Genomic DNA, 15,920 nt, shown 5'->3' with positions numbered 1-15,920 from the left:
CTTATTATTTCTCAACTTCCGGTTTTGTCCTTTCTTCCGTCGTCAACAATTTCACCAACATGGTACGATACTACCCATATTTAAATCCACTTTAATCGTTAATATTACTGACCATCTTATTAAAACTTCTCATCAATGAAATATTAAATACAAATTCTTAACTTTGATAGCATATTCGTAGGACATTACATCCATACAAACGATATAAATTGATTTGAAAGATAGTCCATTTCGAGGGAAGTCCCCCAACTAAATGTTATAAGTTGCATTAGATTTAAGAAACTGCATGGATATATCTGCAGCACGAAATTTGTTGGAAGAGACCGATCCCTTTTACTTCATTCTATATCACAGTGTATTAAAATACCAGGAATAACCATTTAATGATGTATTCTATCTGGTTTTTGTCACCTGCCTACTTGATTTGACCATGAGATGTATAGGTTCATCACTAAACATCAGCATATTTAATGCATATTATGTTTCATGTAATTAAAAACTTGATGTTAGATATATATATATATAGTCCATATAGCTTCAACAATTATTTGTGTATGTCCATTATAAATACAGTTCATTTCAAATACTATATCATGTCTGTGTGATTGGTATTAACTACGAAGACTTTTTGGTTTTATTTATTTATGAATACATATGCTACAAAGAAAACACGGGAATGTGTTTATAAATTAAGAGAGAACAACCTGACCAATAAGCCGATAACGGAATCAAGGCCAACAACACTGCAGAAAATTCTGTACTTGGAGTCTTGCTTCAGCTTGCCCTATTAAACAAATAATGTATTCTAGTTCAGCGAAAATGGAAACTCTACTCTGAAACATAATTTTCATAGGTACAAAAACTAAGAGAGACTAACCAAGGCCGGAGGTTCATCAGTACATTACTTGATGAGGGGCAAACATTTGCTGTAATTGAACATGAATTGTAAGTTCTTGTCCTGCCCCTATTAATCTGCATTTTCCAGTGTTGTAAAAAAAAATCTTACAATTCTAGGAACTCCACTTGGCCAATTATAAATAAGAAATAATTTAAATTATAATATATACATTGTACATGTATATAATATCATAAATATGGACGAGTCAAAAATCACCATTTCATGTTATCTGTTGTATACTTTTCAGAGTGAAGGTGCCACCATTCGTACTAGGAAATTTATGACCAATCGTCTGCTGTGCCGGAAGCAGATGGTATGTATAGACATTAGAATGATTTTTTTCTCAATACAAAGCATTGGCTTGTGTTGTCAAATGTGAAGAAGCGCATTACATTGTATATGATTATCTAGATTTGATAGGTGGTTCATTTAAATACATATGTACTGTATGACAACATCAGGAAAGAGGGAGAAGACCATTGTCAACCTAAGGCCACAATTTTTTAATTTTTTGGTTTACGGATTTTCTCCATGAAAAAGTCGGGTCGGTCGGTCGGAAAAAAAAGAAAATAAAAAAGATTTTCAAGACAGAAAACTGATATGCAAAATAAAAATATATTTCACCTTTCTAATAATATATGTTTGTCATACGATTTTGTCATCGTTTTTAAATTTTAGTTTGATGAAATATTATTGCTATATTATTGCTCAGCTGTAAGAGACATCGCATGACATTGTTTAATAATTTCCCGTGAAAAAAAGGTGGTAAACGGAGAAAGACGAAATAAAATCGTCATTTCACAGACAAGAAAAACAGATTCACGGCAGTTATTTTGACTTTAATAGCTTTTAATCAAAACTTGGTGAAAAATAATAAGCACGAAAACTGATAAAGAAAAAAAAAGAAAAACGTCGTACGAAAATAAGTTTCAACACGCGTGTCAAAAACGTAATAGACTAGTCCACTGGAAAACGAGAATATCAGGTTAAATAATCTGTTGTCATGCATTCCCGTTTTTTTATCCAAATGGACGATATTTTTTTATTATCTATGAAACAAGAAAATATCAAATGATTTTTTAAAATTCAGTACTTTAACTTGATGTCATGAACTTCCACCTGTCCACATTTGGACAAGTCTATTTCTATGAGAACATGCATCTTACGGACTGGTGACAAATAAGGGAAACGAAGTTATTGTGTAATTGGTTTTAAACACCAGTTTCGTTCCGCAAAATTATTTGCGCAAACGACATTTCAAGGTCATTAATAATTGATTTATCTATTTTTAGAAACGTAAACTGGAAGTTTCATTTTTTCACAACAGAAAGTGTCTTCACTTCTGTTAGTGATTAATGCATTTCATTTCTTTAAAAAGGATATTTTAATTATTTTTCATAGATAATGCATTTGTAAGGGTCTGCGAGAATAACAAAAAGCCCGAAAATTCGATTTTATTTTTATTCTCGAAATCGGCAATATCGGGTCGGCGGATCCGTAAACCAACAAATTAAAAAATCCTGGCCTAAGGAAATTTTAAAACATGGTATTACATTCAGGTAATCTGTTGAAGTCTATTCAAAATGTTTTATCATGGTACATGTAGATTGAAAAATGTCAGATTTGTCTATTGAAGGAAAAAAACCTCTACAATTGTATATAGCAGTCCACCTTGGGAAGTGGTTAACAATCTCCAAGAAATTGTATTACAAACAAAACATTGGACTGAATATAAATCTAATCATTGAACATTAAGGAACATTTCTTTGCATTTGGTCTCTTGTGGAGAGTTGTCTCGTTGGCAATCATACCACATCTTTTTTTTTTAATTTGAATAAGGTCGAGAGAAAAAAAAGAGCCGAGTTTCCGGTAACCCAACCGACCCTGTTCTTTAGCCCCGACCCTAACCTTTTTATTGGATCTTCCAAAAAAATTTAAAATTGTATCAACCGACCCTGTTTTTGACACAGGCTTCTGATAGATGACATAATAATTTTTTTCTCTTGCTTCTTCTTGAATAGAAAGCCAGTAAAACATTTTATTAATGTCAAAAGGTATTCCAAATAGGTTAAAATCCAAGAAATTTGCATAGCAGGTGCTTCAAAAACATTGCAAATGGCACACTTCCGGTTTTTGAAACTAATTACGGATCCGGACTTGGAAAAACCATAATAATTTTCCGGATTTCATTTATGATGTCCCAAAAACAAAAACAAAGAATTCAGACCTACCAACCCTATTTTTCAAAATGGTGTTACTGGAAACACATATCTTTTTTTTTAGGCCTTAAGGACTCCACATACATATACAACAATTAAAATGTGGTGTTTTTCTTTGTTAAAGCATACCTGGCCACAAAGAAGCAGCTGTTAATACAAATATCATCTGGACAATTTTGCTATGAAAAAATTGATTCAACATAAAAATAACAAGAGCAAGTATTCCTATTCATTACCTGTACCTTTATTTCCGTTTTATCATTGGCAATAGATTTTTTCAATAACTGTAGCATTCATTATTAATTTCAGATTGTAGATGTTCTACATCCCGGCAAGGCGACGGTTGCCAAAACTGATGTCCGTGAAAAATTGGCTAGAATGTACAAGACCACACCAGATGTAATCTTCTGTTTTGGATTCAAGACAAAGTTTGGAGGTGGCAAGACCACTGGATTTGGACTGATATATGACAGCTTAGACTTTGCCAAGAAATTTGAACCTAAATACAGACTTATCCGAGTATGCTTTCTTTTAGTTTCGTTAAAATAAATAGCTATAAAGTTTGCATTTCAACAGCTGAAAATTGCTGGTTTATATAGAACTCAACTGTTTGCTGCTGTGAAAGCTAACAATATTAAATTTATCAAATGTGTACTTGAGAAAAGGTAAGTTCTTTAATCTTGGAGTAAATTTTATCCACAATAAGTACATATTTGTGTATAAATAAACTCATCATAGATACCAGGACTAAATTTTGAATATACACGTGAAGCGAGTTTCGTCTACAAAAGACTCAATAGATTTGCTTTTGGAGATGAACATAATTTGTATATTTGATTGGCATGTTTTTCTATCAACAGCATGGTGTAGCAGAAAAACTTCAAAGAGCAGGTAGAAAACAGAGGAAAGAAAGAAAGAACAGACAGAAGAAGGTCAGAGGAACAAAGAAAGCCAAAGTTGGAGCAGGCAAAAAGGTAAACAAATAATCAATATAAGGCAGGAAGAGTAATCTGATGCGTTCTTGGTTAAACAATTAATTTATTTCCTTGGTAATGGTTCAGAATTTATATACAATGTATGTGTCACAATCTAGTCCTCCTGTGTTACACAATGGATACATCTCTTCGTCTTTCCTCGGTTACTTGATAATGCATGTACATATGTATGTGATATGTGATTCATTTTGTACAGTAATATAATGTCTGTCAACCATTGGCAACTGAAAACCTAGCTGTATAGATAGTTACTTTGTAAATTGAGATATTTTGATATAGGAAACAATACTTGGATGTTCTTTCCCATGAAAAATACTTTTTAGATTGAGATATTTTAATATAGGAAATAACACTTGGATGTTCTTTCCCATGAAAAATATGTATTTTCAGAAATTTATGCAGTTTACTGACTATTGAATGGAAATTTGTGTTTTACATTAGAGTTGCATTATAGGTTAAATATCATTTTACTGAGTACTGCAACTGTAATTTTTCCATGTATGTCATTATAACTCCCACTTTTCAGAAGTAAACATACAGATTACAGATGGTAAGACTTGAGTGGCTTGTATATATATCTATCTTCTGAGTGAAATCCTTCTTATTATTAATACTACTCTACTCATCAACAGGTGCTCCTGTATATGCTTGTTCATAAAACCTAGAAATAAGTGAATGTTTGATGCTTTCCCAAAGTTAAATCTGTTTTGAAGTGAATAATATTTTCAATACTAACCACCTGTATATGAATAGGAAATATTTGCAGATATCAGATAAAGATAATTTTTCATAGTACTGTTATTGTTTGATTACTTTTCAGTATCAGTCTAATTATGATTTTGCAGTTGCAATGATCTTACCGAATCCTTATTCAGCAAAAATCAAATTGTGAAGTAATGCTCAGTTCTTATTTCACCAATCTGCAAATGTTTCTCAGACATTTTATATACATGTGCAAGTTGAAAACTAAATGATGATTAAAAAAACATCTTTAAAAATAGAGTGGACTGAGGTGTCCAGTATATGAAGAGCAAGTCATAGGTTAATCTGTTTGATAGGGTTTGACACTTGATAAAGACAAAACAGTCTATATTTTATATTTAAGGATTTTTAATGAAGGTCTATTTTTTAAAAGCTTATTTAATTTAGACTAAAGTCTTTTATGGAACCAATGAGTCCAATATGAGATTCCAAATTTTTCTACGTTAGGAAAAATTAACAGAAAATACAATTAATAATCATCAGACATTTTACTAAAGAGATGTTTAAATTCTAACTTTCACATTTAGAAAAAAATGCTTGAACAGCTTCCCTTCAACTTATTTTTGGGTGGTTGGGGTATAACTTTCATAATGGGAAGGACAGCCAATCTATGGTGATCAAATATAATTCTAGTTTAAGTTATAATTTAAACAATTATGAAGCTCATTAGAATATAAAACAAGTTTTACAGTTTAAAAAAAAGTATTTTCAAGATTTGATTAAATTCTAAACGTGTCAAACCCTCAATTGTAACTTTTCTTGTCCTTTTACCGTGTATACATGTGTCTGTATTGTTGTCTCTCAAGATCAGCAGATTTTATTGTGTTGTGTATTTTGTATTTGTAACAGCATTTACATAAAATTTAGAAGTTTAGATTACACGCTGCATTTCTTTGCTGCTTTTTAAACATAATTTTAGAAAAAATGTTACATGATTAACCTTGGTTTTCTATTTGTGAAAAAAAAGAACAGCACTAGGTTGTTCATTTTAATTTGTTTTTATCAGTTATCATTTGTGGCAAATTAAAGCTTTGGTTTGAATCATGACAGTTTAGTCATTAGAAGTTCTTAATTGAATAAGACCTCATTATGGTTCATTGATTTTGAAACTTGCATATTTTGCATGTTCAATCTTGTGTTTAAGTCAGTTTAAAGGGAACGACTTATAATGATTCAAGGATTATTTGTATGCAGTATGTGTTAGCATTCCTGATTTACATGGCAGGTTTTTATGGTCCTGCATATTCAGTTATGGCTCATTGACTGATGTTTGCATATTTAGGTTTAAATTCAACATTTACAATTACGATCAAAATTACTGAGACATATATGTTTCTGTGTCTACAGTTTATTTATACCTAGAATGGATCTAATTGAAAACTGTTTTTTTTTTATCTGATTGAATATTTAGTGTATTTGGATTATGTTATTTCAAGATTAATGCAAGTTTCAAAGTTGTCTCAATCTTACTTTCAAGTCTCATTAAAAAGGAAGAATAGGTCACAAATATCAATTTCTTTTCTCTTAGATCCAAGGCTATTAGCTGTTTTTCCTCTTTGAAAGTAAATCTGATGGATATATAGAATTACTATTCATATAAATGTTTGCTGCATTATTTATGATAAAGTTTTAGATGTTAATTTCAGTACTTGTATTACATGTAATAAGACTGAATAAATCGTATGGTTTATTTACTTTCATTTTGGGAAGTAAACAAGTATAGGTTTATCAGCTGATTGCACCAAACTATATGCACAACTTTTTTTAGTCATGTGATTTTCCATTTTTTCTTATCTGCACACGGCACAGCTATTAGATATATCTGACATAGCAAAGATAAATGATATGCTGAAAGACTTTAATTTAAAACAAACTGCAGTTAAATTAATTATCTTTCAACAAATTAAATGTAAAATGGTAAATTTGAGCATAAATAAACATGAATGAAAATGTTTGAATCTTAAACATGTAATATTTGTTCATATGTAAATGTATTCTTTTGCTTCATCCTTGTACTACTTTCAACCAAATGTGCAAAAAATATTATAATAGACATTTTTTTTTATTAATAAAATTTAAATGCATTAACAAAATGAAATGTTTAACATAAAGCTGTGAATAAGTGAGATCTGTAGGGAAATGTTTGTCGTATATGTAGCATGTAACTAATATTACTTATTTTGTCTTATTTCAGTAATGGTATATACAGAGATGGATGTGGCTGCAGCTTATGTTGCCTGTGTATTTATTTTGTATTAAATACATGTCAAGACAATTTATGTGTTGAATGAAATCCAATATAGTGAAATGTCAAGTTTTTGTTTATTCAAAGTTTATAATAGATGACTTGCTTGAGATCAGTTGAATTTCAATAGTAGTTGAAATGATGTCTCCTTAATTATTACATTTTAAATAGGATAGTGATGGTAGTAACATATTTTTGACAATCTCACTAATCATGCTTATTCACATCATAACAAACAACATAAGTAAAGAAATATGCATTAATGAAAAAGCAACTCAACAACACTGTTAACCTGGTGGATAAATATGGCATTCAACAAAAGATACATGTACTTATAGATTTTAACCCACCACCCCAGTAGAATCTATTTCTTCAGTTATTGTTCTCTGCACACCATGATATCAATATCATAAAAATGATGGTCATTCTTCTATTCACCCAGTCTTGTACAATGTAAGTGCTTTATGTGAGGATACTTGCCCTATTTGATCAAATATATATATCAATGGATGAGAGCAGGTGAACATGAAAATGATTATTTTAAAGATCTTGTATAAAGAGAATATTTGTCTCTGATGAATTTATGTCATCATCAGCCTGTGCATTGGTAAACTTGTATCTAAAAAAAAGGTCGCATATTCAGATATATATATGTTGTTTAACACTAGGATTATGTCATAGGTACTTTAGATTGAGGTAAAGTGTAAAAAAAATAAATCAGAAATGGAAAAATGCATCTCCATACATTCAGAAATGTTGAACCTTGTGTTCTTATTTTCCAGGACATCTTGAGGTTTATGAACAAGCGTTCATCCACCAAATAATCCATTTTCTCTTATTTGAATTCATTGAATCCTAATGGTAAAGGGGTCTGTTCTCTAAAATGAATATTTGATGTGTGCCTTGTAAATCAGCAATTGGTTCTGATGGAAATTGAAATTCAGACTATTACATATAGATTAGAGTATTAGGTAGCTACCATTTGATTCTTAGCTCACCTGGCCCGAAGGGCCAAGTGAGCTTTTCTCATCACTTGGCGTCCGTCGTCGTTAACTTTTAGAAAAATCTTCTCCTGAAACTACTGGGCAAAATGAAACCACACTTGGCCACAATCATCATTGGGGTATCTAGTTTAAAAAATGTGTGGCGTTACCCGCCAAACAAAACACGATGGCCGCCATGGCTAAAAATAGAACATAGGGGTAAAATGCAGTTTTTGGCTTATAACTCAAAAAACAAATCATTTAGAGCAAATCTGACATGGGGTAAAATTGTTTATCAGGTCAAGATCTATCTGCCCTGAAATTTTCAGATGAATCAGACAACCAGTTGTTGGGTTGCTGCCCCTGAATTGGTAATTTTAGGGAAATTTTGCTGTTTTTTGTTATTATCTTGAATATTATTATAGATAGAGAGAAACTGTAAACAGCAATAATGTTCAGCAAAGTAAGATTTACAAATAAGTCATCAGGACCAAAATGGTCAGTTGACCCCTTTAGAAGTTATTGCCCTTTAATGTCAATTTTTAAACATTTTTCGTAAATTTTATATATCTTTTACAAAAATCTTCTCATCTGAAACTGTTGGGCCAACTTAATCCAAACTTGGCCACAATCATCTTTGGGGTATCTAGTTTAAAAAATGTGTGGCGTGACCCGCCAAACCAACCAAGATGGCCGCCATGGCTAAAAATGGAACATAGGGGTAAAACGCAGTTTTTAGCTTATAACTCAAAAACCAAAGCAAAATAGAGCAAATCTGACAAGGGGTTAAATTGTTCATCAGGTCAAGTCCTATCTGCCCTGAAATTTTCAGATGAATCAGAGAACCGGTTGTTGGGTTGCTGTCCCTGAATTGGTAATTTTAAGAGAATTTTGTTGTTTTTATACGACCGCAAATTTTGAAAATTTTTTTGTCGTATATTGCTATCACGTTGGCGTCGTCGTCGTCCGAATACTTTTAGTTTTCGCACTCTAACTTTAGTAAAAGTGAATATAAATCTATAAAATTTTATCACAAGGTTTATGACCACAAAAGGAAGGTTGGTATTGATTTTGGGAGTTTCGGTCCCAACAGATTAGGAATTAGGGACCAAAAAGGGACCCAAATAAACATTTTCTTGTTTTTCGCACAGTAACTTTAGTAAAAGTAAATAGAAATCTATGAAATTTTGACACAAGGTTTATAACCACAAAAGGTAGGTTGGGATTGATTTTGGGAGTTTTGGTTCTAACAGTTTAGGAATAAGGGGCCAAATAAGCATTTTTCTTGGTTTTCGCACCATAACTTTAGTATAAGTAAATAGAAATCTATGAAATTTAAACACAAGGTTTATGACCATAAAAGGAAGGTTGGTCCCAACAGTTTAGGAATAAGGGGCCAAATAAGCATTTTTCTTGGTTTTCGCACCATAACTTTAGTATAAGTAAATAGAAATCTATGAAATTTAAACACAAGGTTTATGACCATTAAAGGAAGGTTGGTCCCAACAGTTTAGGAATAAGGGGCCCAAAAGGTTCAAAATTGAATAATTGGGGTTCTTTGATATGCCAAATCTAACAGTATGTAGATTTTTAACTTTAGGTCCCGTTTTCAAATTGGTCTACATTAAGGTCCAAAGGGTCCAAAATTAAACTTTGTTTGATTTTGACAAAAAATTAATTGGTTGGGTTCTTTGATATGCTGAATCTAAAAATGTACCTAGATTCTTGATTATCGGCCCAGTTTTCAAGTTGGTCCAAATCGGGGTCCAAAATTAAACTTTGTTTGATTTCATCAAAAATTGAATAAATGGGGTTCTTTGATATGCCAAATCTAACTGTGTATGTAGATTCCTCATTTTTATACGACCGCAAATTTTGAAAAAATTTTCGTCGTATATTGCTATCACGTTGGCGTCGTCGTCGTCGTCCGAATACTTTTAGTTTTCGCACTCTAACTTTAGTAAAAGTGAATAGAAATCTATGAAATTTTAACACAAGGTTTATGACCATAAAAGGAAGGCTGGTATTGATTTTGGGAGTTTTGGTCCCAACATTTTAGGAATTAGGGGCCAAAAAGGGCCCAAATAAGCATTTTCTTGGTTTTTGCACTATAACTTTAGTTTAAGTTAATAGAAATCTATGAAATTTTGACACAAGGTTTATGACCACAAAAGAAAAGTTGGGATTGATTTTGGGAGTTTTGGTTTCAACAGTTTAGGAATTAGGGGCCAAAAAAGGGCCCAAATAAGCATTATTCTTGGTTTTCGCACAATAACTTTAGTTAAAGTAAATAGAAATCAATGAAATTTAAACACAATGTTTATGACCACAAAAGGAAGGTTGGTATTGATTTTGGGAGTTTCGGTCCCAACAGTTTAGGAATTAAGGGCCAAAAAGGGACCCAAATAAGCATTTTTCTTGGTTTTCGCACCATAGCGTTAGTATAAGTAAATAGAAATCTATGAAATTTAAACACAAGGTTTATGACTATAAAAGGAAGGTTGGTATTGATTTTTGGAGTTTTGGTCCCAACAGTTAAGGAAAAGGGGCCCAAAGGGTCCAAAATTAAACTTTGTTTGATTTCATCAAAATTGAATAATTGGGGTTCTTTAATATGCCGAATCTAACTGTGTATGTAGATTCTTAATTTTTGGTCCCGTTTTCAAATTGGTCTATATTAAGGTCCAAAGGGTCCAAAATTAAACTTAGTTTGATTTTAACAAAAATTGAAACCTTGGGGTTCTTTGATATGCTGAATCTAAAAATGTACTTAGATTTTTGATTATTGGCCCAGTTTTCAAGTTGGCCCAAATCGAGGTCCAAAATTAAACATTGTTTGATTTCATAAAAAATTGAATAATTGGGGTTCTTTGATATGCCAAATCTAACTGTGTATGTAGATTCTTAATTTTTGGTCCAGTTTTAAAATTGGTCTAAATAAAAGTGCAAAGGGTCCAAAATTAAACTAAGTTTGATTTTAACAAAAAATAAATTCTTGGGCCTCTTTGATATGCTGAATCTAAACATGTACTTAGATTTTTGATTATGGGCCCAGTTTTCAAGTTGGTCCAAATCAGGATCTAAAATTATTATATTAAATATTGTGCAATAGCAAGTCTTTTCAATTGCACAGTATTGTGCAATGGCAAGAAATATCTAATTTCACAATATTGTGAAATAGCAAATTTTTTTTTAATTAAGAGTTATCTTTCTTTGTCCAGTATAGTAAGCAAGAAATATCTGCAAGAATTTTTTTTAATTGGAGTTATCTTTCTTTGTACAGAATCAACTTAAATCTTTGTTATATACAATATACAATGTATATTCACTTTTTACTACCAACTGATAAATTTAAATAATCTTACCATTCAGTGATAACAAGCAGTTTTTTTACATCTTAATATTTTATGATGTATTTAAATGAGTAGTAATTGTTGCAAACTCCATTAGAATATTTTAATTGAAATTAGTTTTGGAATAAGGGAAAGGGGGATGTTAATAAAAAATTGGGTTCAATTTTTATACGACCGCAAATTTTGAAAAAATTTTCGTCGTATATTTCTCATTTGAAATTTCATAAATAAAAAGAAAATTTCTTCAAACATTTTTTTGAGAGGATTAATATTCAACAGCATAGTGAATTGCTCTAAGAGAAAACAAAAAATTTAAGTTCATTTGAATACATTCATTCTGTGTCAGAAACCTATGCTGTGTCAACTATTTAATCACAATCCAAATTTAGAGCGGAATCCAGCTTGAATGTTGTGTCCATACTTGCCCCAACCGTTCAGGGTTCAACCTCTGCGGTCGTATAAAGCTACGCCCTGCGGAGCATCTGGTTGGTCTTGTTTTCAAATTGGTCTACATTAAAGTCCAAAGGGTCCAAAATTAAACTTAGTTTGATTTTAACAAAAATTGAAATCTTGGGGTTCTTTGATATGCTGAATCCAAACATGTACTTAAGATTTTTGATTATGGGCCCAGTTTTCAAGTTGGTCCAAATCAGGATCTAAAATTATTATATTAAGTTTTGTGCAATAGCAAGTCTTTTCAATTGCACAGTATTGCGCAATGGCAAGAAATATCTTATTGCAAAATATTGTGAAATAGCAATTTTGTTTTTAATTAGAGTTATCTTTCTTTGTCCAGAATAGTAAGCAAGAAATATCTAATTGTAAGAAATTTTTTTATTTGGAGTTATCTTTCTTTGTCCAGAATCAACTTAAATCTTTGTTATATATACAATATACAATGTATATTCACTTTTTACTACCAACTGATAAATTTAAATAATCTTTACCATTCAGTGATAACAAGCAGTTTTTTTACATCTTAATATTTTATGATGTATTTAAATGAGTAGTAATTGCTGCAAACTCCATTAGAAATTTTAATTGAGATTAGTTTTGGAATAAGGGAAAGGGGGATGTGATTAAAAAAAATGGGTTCAATTTTCTCATTTGAAATTTCATAAATAAAAAGAAAATTTCTTCAAACATTTTTTTGAGAGGAATAATATTCAACAGCATAGTGAATTGCTCTAAGAGAAAACAAAAATTTAAGTTCATTAGAACACATTCATTCTGTGTCAGAAACCTATGCTGTGTCAACTATTTAATCACAATTCAAATTTAGAGCTGAATCCAGCTTGAATGTTATGTCCATACTTGCCCCAACCTTTCAGGGTTCAACCTCTGCGGTCGTATAAAGCTACGCCCTGCGGAGCATCTGGTTGGTTATTATCTTGAATATTATTATAGATAGAGTTAATCTGTAAACAGCAAAAATGTTCAGCATAGTAAGATTTACAAATAAGTCAACATGACCAAAATGTTCAATTGACCCCCTAAGGAGTTATTTTCCTTTACAGTCAATTTTTAACAATTTTCATAAAACTTGTAGATTTTTACTACCGGTTACATTTTCCACAGAAACTACTGGACCAAGTTTATTATAGATAGTGATAATTGTAAGCAGCAAGAATGTTCAGTAAAGTAAGATGTACAAACATATCACCATCACCAAAAACATAATTTTGTCATGAATCCATCTGCTTCCTATGTTTAATATTCACATAGACCAAGGTGAGCGACACAGGCTCTTTAGAGCCTCTAGTTATTGTTGAGCCTTCGACTTTAGTCGAAAAAGCAAGACTAAGTGATCCTACATTCCGGCGGCATCCACAAATATTCACTCTGGTTATTTTTTTTGCAATTTTAATAACTTTCTTAAACTATACTGGATTTCTACCAAACTTGGACAGGAGTTTGTTTATGATCATAAGTATCTAGAAGTAAATTTTGTAAAAATGAAATTCCATTTTTCTGTATTTTATTTATAAATGGACTTAGTCTTTTCTGCGGGGAGACATTACATTCACTCTGTGGTTAAAGTTTTTAGAATTTTAATAACTCTTAAATTATCCTTGATTGTACCAAACTTGGACAGAAGCTTGTTTATGATCATAAGATGGTATCCAGAAGTAAATTTTGTAAAACAAAAATGTGTCCACAGGACACAGATGCCCCACTCGCACTATCATTTTCTATGTTTAGTGGAACGTGAAATTGGAATAAATCCTCTAATTTAGCATTAAAATTAGAAAGATCATACCATAGGGCACATGTATACTAAGTTTCAAGTTGATTGGACTTCAACTTCATCAAAAACTACCTTGACCAAAATTTAAACCTGAAGCAGACAGACGGACGAACAGACGCACAGACCAGAAAACATAATGCCCCTCTACTATCGTAGGTGGGGCATAAAAATAAATACATTTTTTCCGTATTTTACTTTAAAATGGACTTAGTTTTTCTGCGGGGAAACATTACATTATCTCTGAGTGGTTAAAGTTTTTAAAATTTTAATAACTTTCTTGAACTATCCTGGGATTCTACCAAACTTAGACAGAAGCTTATTTATGATCATAAGATAGTATCCAGAAGTAAATTTTGTTAAAAGATGGCTCCATTTTTTTCTGTATTTTACTTTTAAATGGACTTAGATTTTCTTCCAGTACAGTCTGCAGTTTAAGTTTTCAAAACATTTATTAGATTCATTAACTATCCTAGATAATTACCAACTTGGACAGAAGCTTCTTACAATCATATCAAGAAGAATATTTATATGGATTTTTTCCTCATTTTTGTAGAGCCTGCGATTAACAGAAAAAGAAGGCGAGACAGTGTTCCGCGGAACCCTTACAATTTTTTTTAGGGAGGGGTTAATATAAAATTTGTAAAAAAAAAAGACACATTTAAAAAGGGCAGAACCGAATAGAGAGAAAACTAAATACACATGACAAATTTTTTGTCCTAGCCCATTAAAATCAAAGCGTAGCTCCTTCACACAGTAAAAGTGCACACAAGAAAGAATGAAAAAAACGGTCAAAGAGAGGCCATTTCATGGATCAGTTAATAAATAAAGTATTTGTTGTCAAGTCCATATCACTGATATTATAAGTAATAGGTATATTATATTGGGTGTATGAAATGTCCAACTGGCAGGTGTTGAGTAATCGTGACCTTATTTTCATGTTCCAGTGATTAAAGTTGAAAAGTGAATGAATGAAATATTTCACAATGTACATTCAAGTTGGGCATGATTTATTTAATCTTCGCCACATCTTCAAAGGGCCAAGTGAGCTTTTCTCATTACTTTGCGTTCGTCGTCATGTCGTTTGCTTAAGGGGTAAAATGTAGATTTTGGCTTATAACTCTGAAACCATAGCATTTAGAGCAAGTCTGATGTGGAGTAAAATTGATTATCAGGTGAAGATCAATCTGCCCTGAAATTTCCAGAGACATTGGACAACCGGTTACTGGGTTGCTGCCCCTGAATCTGCAATTTTAAGGAAATAATACCTATTTTTGGCTATCATCTTGAATATTCTGATAGATAGAAACTGTAAACAGCAATAGTGTTCATCAAAGTAAGATCTACGTATAAGTTAATATGACTAAAATGATCAGTTGACCCGTAAAGGAGTTATTGCCCTTTATAGTCAAATTTTAACAAAATATTTTCCTCTGAAACTAATGGGCCAAGTTCATTATTAATTGAGATATTTGTAAGAAGTAAGGCAGCAACCATTTGATTTGCGGGAGGGGGGGGGGGGGGGGGCTATGGTTTTTTTTTGGAAAACTAAAATTGAAAGAAAAAAAATGTTTTCGGTTTGTTGCTAAAAAAATAGATTGTTCTTTGCCGAAGGCGAAAAAAAAAGTTTGTACAGAAAAAAAACCATAGCCCCCCCCGAAAATAAAATGGTTGCTGCCTAAGAATGTTCGGTAAAGTAATATCTACAAACACATCACTATCACCAAAACACAATTTTGTCATGAATCTATCTGTGTCCTTTGTTCAATATGCACATAGACCAAGGTGAGCAACACAGGCTCTAAAGAGCCTCTAGATATCTTCATTGGTCAAGTTCTGAGTCGCGGCTGGTAATCTACACAAGCAGAACATTTGGTTCTGCAATGAAAACCGTGAGAGGATTTTTCGGTTGTGCTTGAGTGGAGCAATTGTCACCGCTTTAAAGGGTATAGACATTTCTAAATCGCAATTTTCTTATTCGACTGATCAAAATATTGAAAATCGGAGAATGCTATGCTGTGGTGAATATTTTAACGAAGAGGTAAATGTATCATTTACTGTTGTACGTGGAGTTGAACTCCTACAAAATCAGTTACCGCACGAGATTTTGCCTTAAGGTTTATGTACCCTTTCGTAGCCATTTTTGTACGATTTTTTCAAACCTCAATTGTATCAAAACTAAAAATATAATAAATAATAGAGATAGGCCATTTAGTACAT

The 15,920-nt window shown here is 31.8% G+C and overlaps 2 protein-coding genes across 4 annotated transcripts in view; one reads left to right on the top strand and one right to left on the bottom strand.

Annotated features, from left to right (window-relative positions):
* Window positions 1–20, bottom strand: part of LOC134724931 (poly(ADP-ribose) glycohydrolase-like) — a 37,371-nt gene extending 37,351 nt beyond the window's left edge. The window contains exon 1 of the mRNA XM_063588311.1: window positions 2–20. The gene's annotated coding sequence lies outside the window, so the exon portion shown is untranslated. The remainder of the gene's footprint in view (window position 1) is intronic.
* On the top strand, window positions 10–7,149 carry LOC134724932 (small ribosomal subunit protein eS24-like). 3 transcript variants are annotated; one of them, XM_063588314.1, is made up of 6 exons: window positions 10–62; window positions 1,146–1,211; window positions 3,427–3,636; window positions 3,978–4,091; window positions 4,639–4,662; window positions 7,069–7,149. In XM_063588314.1, the coding sequence occupies exons 1-5, from the start codon at window positions 60–62 to the stop codon at window positions 4,642–4,644; spliced, it is 399 nt and encodes a 132-aa protein (XP_063444384.1). In that variant the 5' UTR covers window positions 10–59; the 3' UTR covers window positions 4,645–4,662; window positions 7,069–7,149. The 3 variants fall into 3 exon arrangements, with proteins under 3 accessions (XP_063444384.1, XP_063444385.1, XP_063444383.1); XM_063588315.1 differs by lacking the exon at window positions 4,639–4,662; XM_063588313.1 differs by lacking the exons at window positions 4,639–4,662; window positions 7,069–7,149 and having other exon boundaries at window positions 3,978–4,103.
* The last annotated feature ends 8,771 nt before the right edge of the window (window positions 7,150–15,920 follow it).

Source organism: Mytilus trossulus, chromosome 7 (genome assembly GCF_036588685.1).
Source record: "Mytilus trossulus isolate FHL-02 chromosome 7, PNRI_Mtr1.1.1.hap1, whole genome shotgun sequence".
In the NCBI taxonomy this organism is placed as follows: domain Eukaryota; kingdom Metazoa; phylum Mollusca; class Bivalvia; order Mytilida; family Mytilidae; genus Mytilus; species Mytilus trossulus.
This window is presented reverse-complemented; position numbering and strand designations above follow the sequence as displayed.